This window comes from Vulpes vulpes, chromosome 13, assembly GCF_048418805.1.
Source record: "Vulpes vulpes isolate BD-2025 chromosome 13, VulVul3, whole genome shotgun sequence".
In the NCBI taxonomy this organism is placed as follows: domain Eukaryota; kingdom Metazoa; phylum Chordata; class Mammalia; order Carnivora; family Canidae; genus Vulpes; species Vulpes vulpes.
Genome location: NC_132792.1, coordinates 54,475,993 through 54,498,946, shown reverse-complemented (window position 1 = coordinate 54,498,946; position 22,954 = coordinate 54,475,993). Strand labels below are relative to the sequence as shown.

Genomic DNA, 22,954 nt, shown 5'->3' with positions numbered 1-22,954 from the left:
GGGTTAGCTTTGACTGGTATGTTTTAGATATGATCACTAAAGCAATTGGGTATGTTACATACACAAGTAGCAGGTCTGATTCCAGAACAAGTTACATGGGTGAGAAAAAGCAATGTTAGTATAAAAGTTTTATTTTCCCATGGGGAGATGCTCATAGGGGACAGGTTCTTGAGGCTAAAGCAGAAATGTATCATGTAGCTAAATATGACCCAGTTATACTGAACCTTGGGGGGGGGGCCCTGGGGAGTAGGAACAGAAGCACCAGTGTTAAAGCAAATCTCCTGGCAGTGCACAGGGAGGCAGGGACAGAATGGGGTTTGGCACTATCAGAGCAACTTGGCCAGGAGGCCTAGGTCTCTGTAGTGAGTTGGAGTTCCCTGAGGCAGCACTTGAATACGTAAGTCAGTCATAAACCAAATGTTTTTAAGTTGAACACCACCTGCCATTACTGCGTTGTCTGAATGCTTACAAGCAAAGAAAAACAAAAATGGAAAACCATGAAAAAAAAAAAAAAAACCAATGGAGACGCAGTATTAGATGTGGTTAACACTAGGCTGGTAACCAAGCTTCTCCAGGGATGGATGTGTTGCTCAGCTGGGGGAGTGGGGTCAGCAGGCTGCCTGTGGTAGTCAGCTCCTCTGGGGTCTGCGTCGGCTGCGGAGCCATCATGTTTCAGGTCACGTCCTTCCCAGGGCAGCTCGTGGCCAGTAACTGAGAGGTGTGGGTAAAAATGGCTGACCACTCTGCCCCAATCCATGCCAAAGTGCTTCAAGTCCCTTGCAACATTTATTTTTGTAGAACCCAATTTCTGGGGCACCTGGGTGGCTCAGTGGTTTAGCAATGGCCTTCGCCTCAGGTCATGATCCCCAAGTCTTAGGATCGAGTCCTGCATCAGGTTCCCTGCAGTGGCCAGCTTCTCCTTCTATGTCTCTGCCTCTGTGTGTCTCTCATGAATAAATAATTTTTTTTTTTTTAAAGAACCCAATCTCTCGTATCAGGTTTAGCTGTTCAACTAACAAAATGTCTCTATTGGTACACTGGCACAGAGAAAGGCAGGTTCTGGTTATCCAGTGATGCGTGGAACAGTCGTACTTCCTGACCCGCAGGTAATCACTTAGCGAGGGAGTAGGTGTTAAAGAAAAATTGAAAAAATTAAAAATATAATATTGTACTAAGTGTCATTAGTGTCTGTGGAAAAACTGAAAACCCTCATAATGTTGACATCTCTATTAGATGGCATATACGTAAAGTACTATTTTCACGTTAAAATTATAATATGGGCATTTACTCAGAATGCACTTTGTCAAAATAACACTACAAAAAAACTGTTGTCATAACACAATGTTTATTTATTTAATCCTTTTAAATCTGCAATCTAAGTCAACCATTCAGTTACCTATGTCCTTATCACCCCAGATCATGGGTAAAATTAAAGACTGCATATGGACTTTTGATATAAAAAAGGCAGATGTAGAGTCTAGTAAGGATCTATTGTTTTGAGCTGCCAAACACCCGCTATTATAATGGCACCCGGGTTTCCTGTGGTGAACTGTCTGCTCTCCTACTATGGGTCCACATGGTACACAGCTAGTAATCAGAGTAGAAGTTTTCTGTCCTGGTTCACAAATGCGTAATCGCAAGCAGACCAATGACAGTGAGCTCCTGGACTTCGCTGGAGCTATTATGTAAGAAGCTCTCATTCCAGCAGGACCAGGAAGCTGGTGGAATGTCAGTGTGGAGCTTTTGGTGGCCATCATGTTGCCCGAGGACAAAGCCAACCGAACCCCTCGAAAACAGGTTTTAGGGAAAAGCTTAAAATTACAATGGGTGAGCTAGATGTTAAGGCTCAAAATAAGAGGGTCTTATCATTGTCAGATTATGATGCTATAATGCCATCTCTGCAATTAAATACACATTCATCCCAGGGTCTCCAAAATTGCTTTGGAATCTAACCTCTTTCTAGGAAGTAGCAAAATGAAAGGTCATTTTTGGTAGTCCAATAACAACTGTCCATTAGTCTCAACATTAAAAATTGAATGCAATGATTTAAAGAAAAATAACACATTGTTTACATACTAGATTCAGAATCACGTGCTTCCTAATGATTAGAGTTTAGTCATATTTGGAAAGGAACAGAAGACGGTGGCTGAGCAGCACATCCCCTCATAAAAGATACCTGAACAGTACGCTCAGGATGATTAGTATTAAGGATTTGAACATAATGCAGTTTTCCTCAGAGGAAACAATCTTAGTTTCTAAAGAGCATTCACTTCTGACATCTCGATTCCTGATTTCAGTGGCTGCAGACTCTGTACCTCTGTGCCACACTTAGGGCAAGTAAAGTACATGTCGAATAAGAAACTACTCTTAACACAGTAGTAGCAGAAGATATGCTCACATCCTATGGTGTGAGGCATGGTGGGCCACTCTCCACACAGAGAACACTGTTTGCCGCTTGTGGCTAGTGTATTGTCACTGGTAGGAGCACCGGTAAGAGGAATACACCATGAAGATAACTTAGCTTTCAACTTCTGGATATTGATAAGCGGTAGGAGAAAAATCAGAAACTCTGCAAAACCATGCCAGAGAAGTTCCCTATTCATATACTCAAAGCCAACCTCACGTACGTTTTGGGGCTTGCAAAATACAGAACGAATGCCTAGGAGACGTTCTGTCAAAGTTGCAAACTTGCCCCTCTGAAGGAAAATCAGGAAATTAATCAGCCCGCCTAATTTCAGAAGTCCAACCATGATGTTCACACACTGCCTGGCTTTCCCAAACGACGCCAAGTGACGGTTTCGAAATAGGTCGTAGCAGCGCTCTTCTAGCCACGTCCCGCCAATCGTACACACAGCATACCACAGCTTCTGATTCTTACTCGGTGGCTGGTACCTCAGCTTCGGGGAAAAATCGTTTTTGTACTGGATATTCAAAACGGACTGTCCCACGGTGGCATTTTTAGAGTAGATGGTGAATCGCCACAAGAAAAGCCACAGGAGCGCTTTCACCTCTGGTTCAAAGTGCGCTAACAGTCCTGGCTTAAACCCGTGAAAGCACTGAGTAAACTGGGCCCAAACCAGCTGCTCCAGGGCCTTGTTGAGTTCAAGAGCATCCAACTGACTTATTCTTAGCACTCTGTCTGTCCTCTTTGTGTTCTCTTCTCTGGAAGCCATGTCTTCTCTGAAGGTCTCTGGGGATAAAGTACAATTAGGGAACATCAAACATCTGTAAGCTTGTACCATCTTCTCAACTTATGGGTCTGAAACTGTGATACGCAACTGACCAGGGCACAAAGAAGACAGAGCGGGCAGGAGGTGTCAAATAGCATCGAACAATCACCTCCTACATGGAACCTTTTCCTTCTCCTCTCTCTTCTCCCTCCCTCCTTTCTTTCCTTTGTTATTTATTTATTTATTTATTTATTTATTTATTTATTTATTTATTTATTTATTTAGGCCCTCCTCATCAAAGGAATAACAGGTTGTAGCAAGTTGTACCCTCTTCCCACAAATTATCTCCAAGTAATCCTCCTTGGTCATTTTAGCAGGGAGATCATAAAATCCGGATGCTAACAGGAATGAAGCTAAATAATAGTATGACTAATGGAGAAACACATGAACTTAATAAATACAGTGAACTCTATGGAACATTCCAGCGGATGGTAAGTCAAGACCTCAGGTTAATTGCCAGCAGTTCTACGGACTCCAAAGGTATATATATATTTTAACAAGTCATTTAATCTTTCTGAAATAGGTTTTATATCCATAAAGTTAGGAGAAAAAAATTAAATAGTGTTTACTATGCTATCATACTATTGCAGAAAAGAAATACTAGCACAAAGCAACATGAATGTAGAAATGCTGTTAAGATATTGAGAAGATACACATACAGTTTTCTAATAAAACTATGATATAAAATATATGCAAAGACTTTCATAAATATCTTAGGAATCATCATAAAGGTGGTAAGGGGACAAAAATCTTTTAAAATAAAATAGAAAAATCTGATTAGTGGTTAGCTAGGTATGACTGACTCATTCAAAACACACTTATTAAATGCCTATTATGTACAAGCCATGGTGATTAAAACGCTCAGTGGCTGCTGTCATCAAGGAGTGTACAGACCAGTTAAAATATTTTACTTATTATTAAAAAACTGGCAAATTCAAACTATGACAAGAAATCTGTTTAAACTTAGTCTCTAAAATAGGCCCTGACTACATGGAGCTTGATCTTGGTCATGCAGGATCTCTGGGCCTTCAAAAGACCCAGTGCACTAATAGAACACCAAGTTATAGAGGGAGGCAGGTGTCCCACTTAAGTTCCTGGACAAGTCACTTCATCTAGTCTCTGCTTTGTTTTTTTCACTTACAAAACTGAGGGCCAGAGATAAAATGACCTTGAGTCCTTTCATATTCTATTTATGATTTTTACTAAAAAGATATTAAACATAATTTGTTGGACATTAAAGAACTGAAAGGTACATCCTAAAATAAAGTTGTACCTCTTGAAACTGGGAATGTCTTTGACAATTAAAGAGGTTTTGCAGAGGGATGTTTTTAAATTACCCATGGATCCTACATGACTTGGTAGCAGAAGACTACAAGCTTAACAAGTTCCCATATAGGTAAAAAAGTACCTATTGAATAATAGATTTTTACTGCTGCTTTCCTCTCAGTCTAGGTATTTGACAGGAATGCGTCTCTTCCATACAGGTCATCAGCCTTTTAGGGTGATCACATCTTTTTCCCCTTCCTGCAGCTCCCTCAAAATTTCACAGCTTAGAGCTATTGCAGGGGGGATTTTTGTGGCAAGTTCTGTGAAATCCTGGCCTCGTAGCCAGGAGCCACAGGAAAAGAAAAAGGACGTTTAGGACCGAGTACCCTTTCTTCCTGCTACAAATCTCATCAATCCCCAAGGTTCTGCTCTTTGCCCCCCAAATTTTTCTAATCCATTCACTACTCTATCCTCTGCAAGTTTTTCCCTAAATTCTATCTGCTCTTAATCTCTCCATTGCATTACAACTAATTAGTCTATGGTGCCTTTTGCCTTCTCCAGTGCATTTTCCACATTGCAGTCCTTTCAAACACACGAGCCTCCCAAACTACCCCAGCTTGGTTTCCTTCTTAATCTGTTGGTCATAAGGTGCCCCCTTCTCTTTTATCCTAGTGAACGTTTATGGTCTGTTCCCTCCATCTGGAGCAGTACACTCCTGTTCTTTACTTGAAAAACTCTGTTTTTGGTTTTTAAGTACCAAATTTTTAAGTAGTGGTTTAGTTATCACTTCCTCCTGACTTTCCAAACTGGGTTCTTCTCGTTGTTCTCTTAGCACTCCATTCTCCCACTTTCTTGGCCTTTTGTGTACTATACACATGCTATTTTTTAAAGTCTATTTCTTCCACTAGAGGATAAATCCTGCTGCAAAGATTGAGTCTTGTCACAGTTGGAACTTAGCAACAACCAGCACAGTGCCCAGTACGCATAATGCATGCTACACAGACCAGATGAACACAATAAAGTCAGGGGAAGGGGAAAGATAGAAAATACAAATTTCTACCCAGTAGCTTTTAAAATTATCTCAAATTACTGCCGGACTGTAGATTATTACCTATTTCAACATGTTTGCTGTACATCTACTGTTTACCAGTTAATGATGTAGGAGTAAAACTGACACAATCTCATCCCTTTGTGGAGACCGCAATATAGTGAGGTGGGGGTGGGTAAGAATGTGCTATATAAAATAAACAGGCAATTAGAATAAGGTGTAATGAGTGATATGCAAGGGGGAATTCAGGGCATTATTTTTGATACTAGATCTCAGAAGGTCAGAGAAGCCTTCACAGAGAGGTAATATCTAAGCAGCTACCCAAAAGATTAGCAGTGTTAGCCTGGTAAAGTAAGGTAAGAATGCTATGCCAGGCAGAGGGAGAGCAGGCAACAAGGAACTGCAGGCGTAAGGACAAAAGGCTGGAAAGGAAGGCAGGAGACCAACAGTAAAGGACAAGTTGAGGAGGCTGTACTTTATCAAGATGTTAATGGGAAACCACTGGACAGTTTAAGAAAAGAACTAATCAAATTTGCATTTTAGACAGCTTGTTCTGGCCACATTCACAGAATGGATTCAAGAAAAGATTCGAGGCAGAGAGGCCAGTTATGATGACTGTTACGTGATTATGGAAAGTAATCAATGAGAAAGTCCCAATGGTCTAAATTATAAGGGTATCAGTAGGGATGGAGAAAAATAGGTATCTTTAAAGCTATGAGGTAGAAGTGACACAATTTAATAAGAAATAAGCCAAGATTAACTGACTTGAGTAATTGAGTGGATGGTAGTCCAATTCTCTGAAATAGGAAACACATGCAGGGATACAGGTTTGAAGGGAGAGGTAATAACCACAGTGGTGTTAGAGATCTGAGGCTCCTATGAGATAGCTAGAGCTCAGTAGGCAGCTGTGTGGAGATTTTGAGGGTGGGGTCCCTCTTATAGGACTAATCTTTAAATCGACTTAATCTACTTAAATGCTAAGGTCAGGAAGGCAGTGAACTAAGCAAGAGCTGTAGGTCCTGTCCACTTACAACACAGTCAGCTTTCTTTGTAACAACATCACCTTCCTGTCATAATTTTCCTGCTCCAGCCAGCACAGCCCCTCATTGGTTTTGTTCACTGGCATCAAGCACATCTTTGGGCTTTCAGTCTTTCTATGCTGCAGTCTTCGTGTCGGCGTTGTAGAGTCTTTCTCAGAAAACTTGAGCATTTATCATGATCACTTGGATTTCTTAGACTGCAGTGTCTGAGTTCCAGGGTTTCTGAATTAGTAAGCCTGGAATGGGAGCCAAGACTTTGCATTTCTAGCAAGTTTCCTGGTGATGTTGAGAATGACTGGGCTAGTCCACTTCAAGGCAAACTTCATAATTTTTCTGGCACATCTACATCCATCCATACAGCTCTGTGCTGCCTGCCAGCTCTCCCACTCATTTCTGTTTAGTTCTCCTCCCTATCTATTTCCACAGTGCCTATTAGAAATCTTGCACTGACTCTCCCTTTCTTCCCTTAAGTAGACCTGATGCAGGGCGCCTGGGTGGCTCAGTCAGTTAAGCATCTGTCTTTGGCTTGGGTCATGATCCTGGGGTCATGGGACTGAGCCCAAGTGGGGCTCCCTGCTCAGCGGGAGCCTGCTTCTCCCTCTCCCCTCCCTGCTCATGCTCTAGCTCTCTCTCAAATAAATAAATAAAATTGTTAAAAAAAAAAGTAGACCCTGTGAGCTTAAAGACCACTCATAAATTCCACAAACTCTATGGACATCAATACATCCTAGCCATGCTGGGAGCCTGGGATGCAGAGATAAACAAAACATCCTGGTTCTCACTTATGGACCTTAAACAAGGTCTAGCAAGGGAAGCAGGCAAGTAAACGGACAACTAGGGTAGAAACAGAGGTATAAGGTGTTGCAGGTTCTTAAGGACAATATATACCATTTTGAAACTCTCTCAACAAAAAAAGAATTCTGAAATCCACGCAAAAATTCATTAATAAATAAAAATATTTTTCTCACTTTTTTCTGCAGCTTACAAATTTTCTCTATCTTATGAGTTATGTAATTGAGGAAAACAAGTAGAACTTTTTTTTTTTTAAATGCAGAAGCAAATCAAAATCTGCAAAATTATTTGCCTACTCTTACCAAATCATCTCTTTCAGATTACCTCATTATTACCTCAGGGATAAAGTAAAAACTTCTCTAACACAACCTGGCCCAATTCTGTCTCCATCTCTGCAAGTGGGTAAGCCACTAGTATCCAGGAGAGTCTTTAATTCTGTGCCATCCCTCAGTCCTGACTCTGTGCCTCTTCTCATGTACCTAAAACACTTTACTTTCCCTGCCAACTCTTCCCACTGCCCACAACACTCTGCCCATCACATTCCTACTCTATTTCAACATTCTCTGTGAAACCTTCATAACCATCTACAACTCCTATTTTTACTCTGACAGCAACTGTCCGTGCCACTCAGTTGAGCCCTCAACCAATCATCCTGGGATTTTAGTCATGTCATTACATCTTTCCCTAGCTTATCTGTAAACTCATTAAGAGCCTTATCTTACACTTATTTCTCAAAGCAGCTGCCACTTACAGATGCTCATTTCTAGCTCAGTTTTCCTCATGCAAAATTCTACAATCATTCATGGTATGTGGGACTATAGCATACATGATTCTTCTAGTGTAAGAGTGTCTACAACTGTGTGCCTTCCCCAGACTTCATATTCTGTAGTCAGCAAAATAAAGGAAGCTCTTTTACTTCAAACTACCCTTGAATGGTTCTGACCATGCATACTGGACACAGATAGAGGTCCAACATTGCCAGTTTGCTTCTCTCCCCTCTCTCACATCCCCAGAATTGCACTGGGTAGATTGCTATTTTTTTCAGTTGAGTATCAGATGAAATATATGGCTTGTGTCAGAGAACCAGTTATGCCAATTCATATATCTTTAAATACCAGAGAACCAGTTATGCCAATTCATGTATCTTTAAATACCAGAGTAGTAATCAGTTCTGCATTGTGGCTGATGGGCATGTTATTAATTACAAGATATACCACAACGATGGGCTCATAGTAATCGCCCAATAAATGTTTGCTGAATTTATGTGCAATGGAATGAGTAGTTTGGTAGTTAATTGGTATACTGACTGAATATTGTATGAGAACACCTGGATGAACTGGCTGGTGAGGGAATCCTTCTCTTCCTCAGGTTCCTTACTTATATTTAGTGAAAAACTGGTCAGAGGAAGTGGTTTCTCAAAGAATCATACATTTCAAATACCTCATTTCTGGAGGAATCATACTTAACATTTAGCAAAGATAGGAATTTTTAATGGCTGCCAGAAAAGGAGACTTAACACACTCTCTAACCAATCCAATATTTAACAATCCTTATTATCAAAAAATTCTTTCTTATCCCTTCTGTTACAGTTTAACATTTCTTTTCTTTCCTTTTTTTTTTTTTTCTCCCCAGGCCTGGCCTCAGTGTAGATTAAGAACAGCTGGGCTCGATCTCCTTCCTACGTAAGAATCTTTAATGGACCAAAAGACTATCATTAAACTGTTCTTCAGATTTTGCTTTTTCCAGATGAATAATTTCTCTATTTTTTTTTGTTTTAGGTTTTATTTTCCAACATTTTAGTCATTTTTGTAACTTTTTAAAGTTGTAAACATAAAACAGACACTGTCCATTACACATTATAGCTAAAGTGGAATATTCTTCCTATGCTCTACATTCCTATTTAGGTCAACTGTGACAGAGTAGAAAAAAAGCAGAATTAAAAATCAATCAGACCTGAGCTCAAGTTCCAGCTTTGTCACTTACTTAGTACTTGATCTTAGAAAAAATCATTATCCTCAGATTCTTTTTAAACCAAAAACTTTTTTTTTTTTTTAATTTTAGGGAAAGAGAGAATAAGAGAACACGAGTGGCAGGGGCAGAGGGAGAATCTCAAGCAGCCTCTACGCTGTGCAGAGCGCCCAACACGAGGCCCGATGCAGAGCTTGAGCTCAAGATCCTGAGATCATAATCTGAGCTGAAACCAAGAGTCTGATGCCTAACAGTGCCATTTAGGTGCCTCCACCCTTGGATTCTTCATAAAGCTGGACATAACAACTACCACACACATAAAGTTGGAAATAACAGCTACCACACTCACAAAGTTGTTGAGGTTAAACCAAATAACATTATGAAAGTGTGGGGATCCCTGGATGGCTCAGCGGTTTAATGCCTGCCTTCGGCCCAGGGGGAGGTCCTGGAGTCCCAGGATTGAGTCCCCCATCAGGTTCCTTGCATGGAGCCTGCTTCTCCCTCTGCCTGTGTCTCTGCCTCTCTCTGTCTCTGTGTCTCTCATGAATAAATAAATAAAATCTTAAAAAAAAAAAAAGAAAGTGGTTTGGAAACTGATAAGTATTATTGCCATATTACTGCTACTTTGGCTAGGGATGGGCATAAGCAGAAAAAGACTCTGAGTTGATTCTGGCGAATTTATTTCAAAAGACTGAAATTTTCATTATTACTCATATTAATGCCTTAATCTGTGGTGAAAGAATTTCTTCTTCTTCTTTTTTTTTTTTTTTTGCAGGAAATCGGACTACAAAATCAAAACATAATTGTGGCAATTAAATAGTGAACATGATGTCACAAATATGTGTGCTTGTTAGGAAGATTAGGTGGGAAGGGGCAGAGATATGGTTCAGTGAAACTCATCACACTCCTATATCTTATCTGAAAGGAGATTATGGAGGGGGAATTCTTAGGGAATGGGTTCCAGTATGACCTGCTTCCTTGGTTATTTAACCCTCATCAATATGGTAATGCCTATTATCTTGAAGCAAACTTAAGGAATGCACACTGATAATATCTGACTCTAGGGTGCTTTGCTGAAAGGCATGGTACAGGCAGTCCAGACGGGCACCAAACTTTGGTTCATCACTAACATGTGACACTCAGTTCCTCTTCCTTTCTTTTTTTCTCTTTTGGGCAGACACATTTATTCTAAGATATTGGTTTTAGAGAAGGGCAGAGCCCAGGAGTAGAAGAAACTGGTAAGATAGAAATAACTAGAAGTTCAATCATCCTGATTATGGAATCCTTTTCCTTCCACTGCTGTGTGATATTTGCCCATAATAGGTATGAAGCACAGAAAAATGTCATAAATACTTTTAAGTCACATAAAGTTAATCTCCATATAATGTAAGGTATAGGTTTTAGTGAATCCTAATGCTCTTACAAATGGTTCACCTTAACCATTTTTTAAAAAAGATTTTATTTACTTATTTGAGGAAGAGTGGTTGAGAGAGAGAGAGAGAGAGAGAGAGAGAGAGAGAAAGCACATGAGTGGCAGGAGGAGTAGAGGGAGAGAAACAAGCAGACTTCCCACTGAGCAAGGAGCCTAACACAGGGGGCTTGATCCTGGGACTCCAGAACTGTGACCTGAGCCAAAGGCATATGCTCAATCCACTTTGCTAAAAGGCGCCCCTCAATTTAACCAGTATTTTTTGAGCACTTACTAAATGCCAGGCAATCTCCTAGGTATCAAGGATTCAATCCAAAAATTTAACTCAGTTTACTTCCTTTTATTCAAGCATTTTTTAGAAATAGGATGTTACTGTAATCAGGACTAGCCATTGATCCTTTAAGCAAAGAATGAATCTTCCCAGGCAGAAAAGAAAAAAAAAATGTATTTAAGACACAAGAACAGGTTGTGCAAATCCCAGATATGTGCAAACCATGAAACCTGGCCATGGTTTATCTGGGAGATATTGATGGGTTCCAACAGAAGCTGCCTCCTCAGTGATTTAATCCCCATCAATGTGGCTGTGTTTGTTACCAGGAAGCAAAGACTCAAGTCATCTGTAACGTCTGAGCAAAACAGGCCCCCAGGAGAGACTGGCTGAAGAGTTAACCCACTGCAAAAAGCCCACTTTAGGGAAACCACAATGATTTCATAGGCACAAATAATCACTGTAGAGAAGAGACATAATGATATATAGTTTTAAAAGATTAATTAGATAGCAGAGTTCAATTAAAACTGAAGAAAAGGAAGGCTGCAGCTCCCAGAGACCAGTTAGGGGTTTCCTGCAACAATGCAAGACCCCTTATCGAAGGTGCTAATAAGAACTTCCTAAAAACGTTAAAGTAATGACCCACTTCATTAAGAACTAATCAAAATCAAAAAGATTATGGCACCTTCACATTTTTGAATAAAAGATCCCCAATGCTTTTTTTGTAAACCAGTACTTTCCTGATTCTGTTACAGTGACTGTCATCCACATCCAACTATTAGCCAGTCTATTTCTATTTACTTTCAGGAATTTAGTTTAAGTAAGGTTTAATGATCCCCAAATTATTGGTTCTTAAAGATTAGTACCTAGTTTCACAAAAGAAGGCTCCAAGTTGAATAGTTAAAAAAAAATACAAACAAATCTTTTTCTTTAAAGCTGAGATTGTTCAGGATTGAAACGAACACCATAAGATTTAATTCAAATTGATTTTTCCAGAATGTCAAAAACAGGCAATACCTTTTCCTATTCTGCCATGAAACCTCATTCTTTTAATACACAATTCTAGAACCCTTTCCATCCTCAATCCCCACTTCCTAAACTGTACTAATTTAAGATTCTAAATAGCCAACCCCGGGGGGGGGGGGGGGGGGACATTTATGGTCCTGCAAAGAGACTTATAAAAATAATTAATTAAAAGTATAATTGGCACTACACAATATATGTTTAGTAAAGGATTTTACTATGTTAAGGATATGGGAGAAAGATGCTCAAGGCAAATTAGAGCATCTATAGGGTTAGTGTGATTAACTTGTCATATAAATATGTTTAAGACAAAATGATCTAGCACAAAAAACTATTAAAAAGGTCTCCTGCTGACATTTTATCACTAGACATGTCATACTGCTTTTCTTTTGCAGAAAAAAACTACTGAAGTTCATTTACTAAGAGCAGCGATATATAAATCTATCCTTAAATAACCCATCCTTTCCATTCACCCAAATAAAATTTTGTCATCTATATTGCATTCCAAAACCAAATAAACAATTGTATCTCACTATGGAATGAAAAATTTCAGAATATACTTGAGCTTTTACTGAGTATAGTACAAATTATGAATGAATATATTTTATTTAAAACATGTTATTGACAGAAATCTATCAATAATAATGTGAGTATTGTCAAGGGCCTGTCAATATTAATGTAATTATGATTAAGGGGATAACATGGATTTTTAGCTATAATACCAAGTAACATCTCCTACATTGCTGCTATCAATATACACATTATTATTGACCTGTTCCGAGACTCTCAGTACTAGATGTATTACCATTAGGCATATTTGTCAATGCATGCTGCCTACAAAAACTCTACATTTAAATTTACAGTCCTATAAACTTTGTCAGCAGAAACCTGCGATTCCCAAGTATTCTCTAAGGTATGCACCCACTGCGAAGCTACCCTTTTCCAGATCTACAATAATCAACCAGTTTTTAGTAGAACAATGTTGCTGCCACACTCTCCTGAGGGTTCAAGTAATCAAAACGGATGATACAACACATTCATATTTTCCTCTTAGGTTTGAAAAAATTTTAAACTAATGTTTCATATTATGAGGTTATATGAATAAAGTTCTATAACTGGAAATCTTAAGCTTTGAACCTACACCCTACTATTTTATTTCCTTTGTGTAGTCAGATAGATTTACTGTCCATTGTATTGAAATCAATACTAATAAATGGGACATGCATCAAAGAGGGATTTAACAGGACACTGATTCCCAGAACACATTTCAAACATGAGCAAAAAAGAAAAAGCTATGACTGAGACCCATTAGGACACTGTGACCTCTGGCACCGTGAATAGGCCTAGAAATCAACACCTACAAGTTCAAATCCCACTTCTGCCACAGGCTTGCTAAATGACTTGTCACTACTCTTTTGTTCTACTCTTTCATCAAATACAAACCAAGTTTCAATAGTTTATAGATATCCATTGATATAAATTCCAAATGTGCTCTTTTGGATACAGACATGTGAAATTTTAAAGTTCTGTAGTAGACGCTAGACTTCTAAATTACTCTTCACTTAAATGTAATCCTCATCAATATCCAAATAGGATTTTTCTTTTTGAGACTGGTAGTACGTACGCAACAAAATATTTCTAAAATATATCTGAAGCATAAACTTCAAAATCACATAAACTGCTCAAAAAGATGAACAACGATAAATAATTTGCTCTAGCAGATGGGAAGTAAATATATATATATATATATATATATATATATATATATATATATATATATATATGTATTAATTTGGAGAGGAAAGAGAACTCAACTCACATACCAGAATCTTCAAGACTATAATTAGTCTTACACAATTGAGCACCCTATTTCATTTACGATGTACTTATTCAAGTATTTAAAACTAACACCAAAGTTTCCCTCTGGTTTTTTTAAACCTTAAAACAGAATTTCCAATACCTTGGCCTAACTTTACAAGTACATTTTTAAGAGAAAAGCATGGCACTCATAATCTTTTCTTTCAGAAAGTTGATACTTCTGAGTCTTTAAGGGAGAAAGCATGTTGTGAAAATAAAGAGCAGATGTTTGAGTGATTATAGGGAAAGAGAGTTAAACTGGTCCTGATTAGTTCTGTATCTTAGACCAGCTTCACCAACAGACTGTGTGACTCTAGACAAGTCATTTTACCACACTACACTCTGTAGCAATTAAGAGACGTAAAAATAAATTTAAAATAATCAACTATGAAAAGTCCACCTATCTTGAATCCTTATATGAACTATTTTAAGAAACCTGGAAAGAGGAGAAAAAAAATAAAACAGACATTTCCAACTATAAAAATGATAATGTTGAACATGAGTGTGAAAAAAGCTAGAGAAAGTAGAGAAATCAGAACAGAATATGTGAGACAGAGACACAATCACAGACATGCAAATGGAGCTATTTTAAAAGGCTAATAAGCACTAAGAGATTAAGAGCATTGGGCATGAAGTACAGCAAAAATTACAATCCAAGGATGACCAAACAAGAGCCACATGAAACACATGAAATAACTAGGTCTTTAAGTACTCTATAAAGTTAGAAAAGGGCTCTAGAACCTAATGAGAGAATTTTAAATGACTTGCAAATTATTGGCACACATATTGGCCAATAATTGCATATTTTATGGCATTCGAGACAACATGGAAATATCCACAAAGGAACAGAGGTATTAGCAATGGGAAAGGAGGAAGTACCATGTGATACATTATTACGTGTGAGGCATTATATTTTCTTCACGTTCTTTATCTCATTTAATCCTCGTAACAGTAAATAGTATCAGGTCCATTTTAAGAAGACAGAAGTTAGGCTTGAGAAGATTAACAACCTGTTTAAGGTCAGACTGACAATCAGTAAATTTCTGGTAAACAGTAGAGAAATTGTGGAACACACAAAGGAAGTTAGTAAGTAGTATGGATATGTGGTAAACTTGGAACCAATTCAATCCCGCAGAGCTCAAAGCAAAATGCTTTCCCTCAGGATCATTCACAAGACCAGACTGCCAGTCAAGCTCCCAGGACTTTGTAAATGGGGAAAGAAAGTAAAGGCATGTGGTAGAGTTGTCCACGTTGCCTGGGATGCATCTTGTCTACATTCCCTCTCCCTGACTCTATCCATGTGGTCAGAGAACCATTCAAAGAGACTGAACGTCGAATCTAAACAGAGGGAATATATGGGTGAAAAAATGAGGTGTGAACATTCGTTTAACTGTTATGAACACATACTATATGCAAAGCAGAGGCAACACCACTTCAGCTAACGCTAGAAGGGATTCTGTTTTGCAGAATCAAAACAAAATTAGTCTCTAGCTCTTGGATTTTTTGTTTTAACAGTAAGAAGACAACTTGGATGAAATTTTATCTCACCTTATTGACAGGCAGTTAAGAAGGGAGAGGTCTGAAAAAAAAAAAAAGAAAACATATTAAATAGAATAAAAAGCAATACAGAAAAGGGCATTTTGATTATATAGAGGATCAAAGGTTGAAAAGAAGTTGATTAACAGTGCACAATGGGAAGGCCAGAAGATGCTAGACATTCTCTTCCCTGTTTTTACTTCCAGGTAGAGAAACCACAGTGCTGGCAGTTGGAGAGCCAAGATTACATGGGGCAAACGGAGCAGTACAGAGCTTTTCTCCAGAGGTTCCTTCCACATTCCAAAGGAACTGAAGAGGAACATGTAGTGTTTAGAAACTGCTGTCATTTCACAGGATGGAGATAAAGGGGACATCCAATTTGCTTCTAGGTTGCCCAAGATAATCAAGGGAGGGGGGAAAAAAAGGACCAAGTGATTCAGAGCAGAACTTTTGTCCAGCAATAAAGACTGTGCACATGGCACACATTTTGCTGGTGATACAAGAACCCGAGCACAGGGGAGTGATAGAAAGAGACTTTAAAATTACCTATGCTGTGAGGAAAACTTGGGGCTAACACTGAAATGTACTAGTAATGTGATGTTGAGCAAGACCGTGAACGTCTTTAAGATTCAGTTACTGAATATGTGAAATAGAAAAATATCTGCCCTTTTTATTGTAAAGATTCTTAGGAGCTTCAAAGATAAGCACAGATTTTATGGGTAAAATACCAGGAGAGGAAGAGAGAAAAAATAAAGAATCATGATTCTGATCACAGAGAATTAAATTTGAAGTTTGTATTTATTTAACAAATGAGAAAATATAGATGTGTCTGTGGCTTGAAGTAATGAATTAAGGATGGCTGGATCTTTTACTATTAAAGAAACTTACCAATTGAATGAATGCACACTGGATACAAATGAGTAATTTCCCTAAGAAACAGAATCATAATGCTAGAAGTAAACACAGGTCATCTAGTCTAAGATATAAATTTAAATTTCCTAACAGAAACATTGTGTTTCAAACAGAACACATAAAATAGCTGCCCTGGTAAAATATCGCTGAGTGTTGGCTGGCTTTCTCTCCCTTATGTGGCTTCAGGAAATTTCTAGAGGAATTCTTCCTCAGAACAGATTTAAAACCACAGACTGAATGCTACCCCTAATTTTTAAAAATGAAGAGAATAAGGCCACGAGATTTCAAAGGAAACCAAAGTCCATTCTCTTGACTCAGTCTCCTACTCTCTATGGGCTGTTACTTCCATTTTCTTCCTTTAAGGGGGGGGGGGGGAAATATATATATATATATATATATATAAAATAAATAGATTGTAAGAACATAAAAAATAATAAATAAGAAATATATATATGTACATATATGGGTTGTGGGTTTTTGTTTGTTTTTTTTTTTTTTTTGGCTTATATGGGTTGTGGGGTTGGGTTTTTTTGGCTTTGTACATAATTCCATTCTCTCTAGTTCTTTCGTGTCCTCCTGATTCAAGATCATCCAACTGTGATGTTTCTGGATGCAAGTAATTGGTAATACGGGCAAATCAGAGAGAAGATAAAGTGAAAAAAGAAAGTTTATTTTGCTTAGGTTTAACTAAAGATAACACATTAAGGGAAAGACGTTTGTTTAGACTGCAAATTGTGGTGTGGATAAAGCCTCGACCTCTCTGTAACCGCTCGAAATCGTTAAGGTAAAAAAAAAAACAAAACAAAAAACAAAAAAACAAAACCACCTCTCAAGGGGTGATCGCAGAACATACTAGACGGGGACGTCCAACACGTTGGTTTCGGGAGAAGCTCCTTCACGAAATGCAATATCTTTGGAAAACGGGACCTCAGGAAATAAGTAAAGGACCCATGACTTTTCATTTAAAGCCCCAACAGGAAAAACAAAACAAAACAAAAAACACCTCATTCTCACACTCTCGGTCATCAGAAATCAACGTTAGATACAACACCCCCAGCGGCAAGTCCTCCCCGAGGAAGGAGGAGAACCGCTTCCGAGTTCGCAGGCGTCCAGGGGTGCTGGGAACGCGAAGCCTCCTCTATTTTCGTACCACACCGAGCACCTGACGCGAGCCCCCCGACAGCCAGTCAGCAGGGAGGGCGCCGCGTCCCGTTTAAGCCACTTGTTGAGAAGGAAACCTCCCCGCCGCCCAGGCCGCGGGGAAAGCCACCTCGCGGAAGGCGCCGGAGCTCAACGCTGCAGCTCTGCTGGTCTTTTCTTTTTTTTTTTCTTTTCTTTTCAAGGGTGCGATTCTAAGGCTACTTTTGAGGACCTCGGGCCTGCTTCCCCGCCTTTCTTCCAGGAACACGGGGGAAGGAAGCGCGGCCGGGGGCGACGGCCACCGCGGCGTGACCCTCCACGCCCTCCCGGCCGCAGGCAGGACCTCGGCGCTGCCCTGCCGCGCTCTCGGGCAGACACTGACCTGACGCGTCTGCGGAACGCCCCCGGCCCACGTAACTTTCTCTGAAACATTCTCCGGGAAGCTCGGCTTCTCCGAGCAGAACCGGGATTACCCAGGCTTCCGGGACGCGCGGGCTTCCGGAGCGACGCCGGACCCGGAAGTGTCTGAGGAAAAAGGGGAAATTAAACGGGGACGAGCGGAGCCGTAGAGAGCGCGGCGGAAGGCCGCGGAGGGCCGGCGCAGCCCCCGCGAGCGCCGAAGAGCCGAAGGGCCGAAGGGCCGAAGAGCCGAAGAGCCGAAGAGCCGAAGACACTGGCGCGCGGTGATTGGTCGGTTGGCCGCTCTGAGGAAAGCGCCTCTGATTGGCAGGCCCGTCGCGAACCCGGCGGCCCCGGGTCGGCGCCGCGCGTGAAGAGGCCTCGGTGTCAAGAGGCCGCGGGGAAGCCGGGGCCGTCCGAGGGCGGGGTGTTCCCTGCCCTGGGTCGGCGCGGCGTGCCGCCGGGACAGGCGCCGCCGAGTGGCAGCGGGGCGCCGAGTGGCAGCGGGGCGCCTCCGCAGCCCCCGGGGTGGACGGCGCCCCGCGGGCGGGCCTCCTGGGGAGGGGGCGCGCCCCTGGGCGAGGGAGGCGGCAGTTCCGGGGCCCGGGCGGCTGCGCGGCGCGTGCGTGCGTGCGGAGGCCGGGTGGCGGGCGGACCTCTGCAGGCCGGGGAGGCGCCCTGCCGGCCGGGCTCGACGCGCTGGCACCCAGGGTGGGCGGTGGGGGAGGTGGGGGGGTGGCGAGCGCCTGGGTGCAGCGGGGTCCGCGTGCGTCACCCCGGAGCAGTTAAAACGCAGCCTGCCCGGTCGCCCGCCCCTGGGCAACTGAGTCCGAACTTCGAGGCCTGAGGCCTGAGGGAAGGTCGTCTCTGAGGGCACCGGGCAGTGCAGCTGCGCGATGCCATCCCCTTCTGCAGTGTGGACCGCCGTGTCTCGGCTGGAGGGCCGGCCCTAAGCTTGCAGGAGACATAGGTAACTCGAGGGACGTGCACATAGTAGGGCTTAACTTCGTGGTGGTTGCCTCATGGTCCCCTCCCCCCCCCCCCAGCTGTCTTGTTACCTGTTCCAGAGCCTATCCTGCGGAAGCGGTATCACAAGACAGATTTTTAAAAAAATATTTTATTAATTTTTCATGAGAGACACATACACAGAGAGGCAGAGACACAGGCAGAGGGAGAAGCAGGCTCCATGCAGGGAGCCCGACGTGGGACTCGATCCCGGGTCTCCAGGATCACGCCCTGGGCTGAAGGCAGCGCTAAACCGCTGCGCCCCCCGGGCTGCCCTCAAGACAGCTTTTTTCTTTCTTTTTCAAAATAATTTTTCTGAGGACTCAGAATATGAAACAGTGTGGATAAAAGAACATTTATTAATGAATTTTAGGACTGTTCGAATTCATTTTTTTTTACCTCAAAGGTGTACAATTTAACATATTTATACCTGCAGTTTTGTCGTCTTGCATACATGGAGGAGATCTTGGAAAAAGCAGACATAAGAAGGGTGATGTTGATGGTTTCCCGTATTAGTTAAAAAAAAAATGCTTCCCAGTTTATGAACTAACAGTCCAGATGAGATGGAGTAGTAGCGACAGGAGGGGAGGTTTTTTCTGGAGCTGCGGTGGGCACCTCAAGTGTGGGTCCGCCAGATTGAGGCATGGGTAAAATGCACACTGGATTTCTAAGATACAATACGGAAAAGAAAGAATGTCAGCTAGTTCATTTTATATTAGTGACATGTTGAAATGAGGATGTTTTTGAAAATTTAAGATTACATATGTGGCTTGTGTTGCATTTCTGTCGAATGGTGCTATTCTGGAGGGTAAGAGAATCTTTTTGAGGAAGACCAAGGCTTTCATTTAGTAATTGTGAGGGCAGTTGGCCATGTTGGACTTCTCAGGAAGGTCAGCAGATATAACTTGCTTCATTTATTTTTTTGTGGAAGTGGGGGGAAAAAAAAGTACCCCAAAAAGAGTAATATAGAAGACATTTTCAGAAAGCAGATTCTAAGTCATGGAACCTTATATATTGTCACATGAACATCACAATAGCTATTGATAATAATAGATGTACCAAACTAACAAGATATTTGAATTCTTTTTAATGGATCTGATTAAGAATGTACAGCACGCAGAACATTTGAAGATTTTTGTTGAAAATAGTTAAAGTAAGCTCCAACTTTTATCTTAACCAGTGAGATTTAGTTTAGTTTTCCAGTGAGACTTAGTTTTCCAGTGAGATTTCAGGGAAGCTTTACTTCCGATTTTCTATACTTAATGTAAAACTGTATTTGTTTTTCATTCATTTATTTAACAGAAGCCTGCTGGGGGGCCAGGAATCTTGCTAACCAGTGTCGACGTAAAGGTGAACACGCAGACATGCCCTTACTCTCTGGAAACTGATGAGTACCAATTCAGAGACAGTGAAGAAGCAAATAACCATGGCATAGTGTATTTGGCCTTTGAGGGTTTTACCTCTATAAATGCAACATGTTAATTGTTTAAACCTAGAAATTATAAATTCTTGTCAACATGTTGATGAAGAGTCTTATGGGGACTTGGCTATGGGCTTAAAATATATTAGTTGAAAATCAGAGTATAATTAATCCATTAATTATGAGAACTTAAAAAAATTACAGTATTTCTTTAAATATAAAGAAAAGAGGAAAATAATTATAATAGCATATTATTTATGATGCTTTCTTCTGGCCTTTCAGCAACTTTTAGATTCTAAGGAATTTAATAATAGAAATGTAAAGGAGACATTGATTTATGCCCCTAACATAGTTTAAAATTGCTGACTTAAAAAAGTTAAATCCATTTTAGCATATTACATAGTTTTTAAATCAATATATTTGAGTCTTTTAGGAAAAAGTTAAACACAGACCTTATGCTAGTTTACTACTGCTGCTGTAACAACTTACCACAAAGTTAACAGCACAAAACAACAGCAATGTATTGTCATACAGTTCTGTAGTCCAACTAAGAACTCATGGGCCAAAGTCAAGGTGTCCACAGGTCTGTGTTTCTTTCTACAGGGTGTAGGGAAGAATTTGGCTTTTTGTTTATTCAGGTTGACGGAATCCAGTTCCTTGCTCTGGTAGTATTGGTTCCATACTAGCTCATCAGCTGAGGGCATGATCCCAGCTTCTACAAGCCATCCATATTTGGGTTGTGGCTCTCTCCCTCTTCTTCAAAGCTGGCATTGCTGGGTTGAGAGCCTCCCATCTTTCTGACTTCTCATGCCTTTTCTTCAGTTGTTTTCTCTCTAATTGCAGTCTTTTAGGAACCTAATTAGATTGGACCCACCTACATAATGCTGGATAATCTCTTCATCTCAAGGTCCATAACCTTAATCACAGCTGCCAAGTCCCTTTTGCCATGGTAAAGTAGATATTTACAGGTTCCAGGGATTAGGGCATGGACATTTTTTAGAGGCCATTATTCTGTCTACTGCAGATCTTAATTGGGGCCATGCAGTATATACAATGCTTCTTACCAGTATTCTCAGTACTTTAGGGTAAAATAATGTTGATAATAACAAGTAAATTTTATCGGGTGTATAATATGTTCTAAACTCTTTTTCTGCATTATTCATTTAGTCCTTAGAAGTGCCCTAGGAGACAAGCACTATTATTATTCCCATTTATAAATAGGAAGATAGTTGCAGAGGAGGGGAAGTCCCATAGCTAATAGGTGGTGAAATGAGGATTTGAATTTACAGTCTGGTTTCAGCACTTCTGCGTGCTTTGAATCTCAACATAGTAAAAAATTAATTTTGAATGTCTGGATTTACTAAACATGGTTAGTAATAATAGTGACAAGTTCAGGATTTGGCACCACAATGTCTGGATTCAAATTCTACCTTTACTAGTTCCTGGATGAACCTGGAAAAATTATTCAATCTCTGTGGGTCTCACTTAACAATAAACTGAATTAGTAATAACACTTGAGGATTAAATGAGGCCCTATATGAATAATACTTTGAATAGTGCCTCCTCAAAGTGAGCTATTGCTAGCTATAATTATTGATGACAACTCAACATTTAAAAACAGTTGTTAATTGTAAAAAGAAAAGTTTCCTTTAGGTAACTTCAGGCTCTTCATAAATTTTTATGAAAAAATTTATGAAAAAATTTTTAAAATATTAAAACTAAAAAGAAATTTTTAATTAAAACTTTTCTTTTAATATACCACAGTGCTATCTCCTTTCTCAGACACTGATTTCTCCCCACTCCAGTATGCCTTCCATCTTTCTAGCACTGTTACTTTCTACTGTTATCTGATTGTATACCGTAAACACCTCATCCAGACTCTACTTGCCCAGGTTAATGTCCAGATGACTTAGAAGGGCATCAGGACACAAAATCCAAATTCTCCCTTTCAGCATCCGTTAGCCTAGTATTTACACAGCCATCACTGCTAAATTCTTACTCTTCTCTTTTGCTATTATTATTCATTGAAGGAGGCTCATGGGTGTAGAGAGGGAAGGTAGGCCCCTGGCATACCCTAGATCTCTGTCTCAATGCCTTCTAATATCACTCTAAACCCTTCCCTCTCTTCTAATAATCTCCGCTGCCACTGCCTTATTTCAAGCTCTCACCGTCTCTGCACTTTAAGCCATTCCTAGCAAATCTGTGGCCTCTAGCCTAAGTCTCTTCAGGCTTAATCTCTTCCCTGCTCACTAGAGTGATCTTTCTCAAGTACTAAACTCACAGGTTACTCTGTTACTCTCTTTCTTCAAACCCCATGCCCCAGTTCCTGTAAAGGTTATTCCTTTTCCTGTGTCTCTTAGCACCAGTTAGGTGCTTCTACTGTAGCATTTAAGGTAATCACAATTGTTTATATAAGTGCTAGCCTTAATGAGCGATGGTTTTGGAGGCTCCTGAGTGGCTCAGTAGGTTGGGTCTCTGACTCTTGGTTTCTGCTGAGGTCATGGTTGCAGGGACCTGGAATTGAGCCCTTGTGGGGCTCTGCACTCCGTCCAGAGTCTGCTTGTCCCTTTCCCTCCCCTTCTGTTCCTCCCATGTTTCTATAAAAAGATAGTCTTGCTGGA

At 40.5% G+C, this 22,954-nt stretch overlaps 1 protein-coding gene across 3 annotated transcripts; it reads right to left on the bottom strand.

Moving 5' to 3' along the window:
• Nucleotides 1–1,326: 1,326 nt before the first annotated feature.
• PEX2 (peroxisomal biogenesis factor 2) lies at nt 1,327–18,138 on the bottom strand. 3 transcript variants are annotated; one of them, XM_026012764.2, is made up of 3 exons: nt 17,892–18,122; nt 15,470–15,500; nt 1,327–3,190 (listed from the first exon to the last, which is right to left on the bottom strand). In XM_026012764.2, the coding sequence occupies exon 3, from the start codon at nt 3,171–3,173 to the stop codon at nt 2,256–2,258; it is 918 nt and encodes a 305-aa protein (XP_025868549.2). In that variant the 5' UTR covers nt 3,174–3,190; nt 15,470–15,500; nt 17,892–18,122; the 3' UTR covers nt 1,327–2,255. The 3 variants fall into 3 exon arrangements, with proteins under 3 accessions (XP_025868549.2, XP_025868566.2, XP_025868558.2); XM_026012781.2 differs by having other exon boundaries at nt 17,196–18,063; XM_026012773.2 differs by lacking the exon at nt 15,470–15,500 and having other exon boundaries at nt 17,892–18,138.
• Between the last annotated feature and the right edge of the window lie 4,816 nt (nt 18,139–22,954).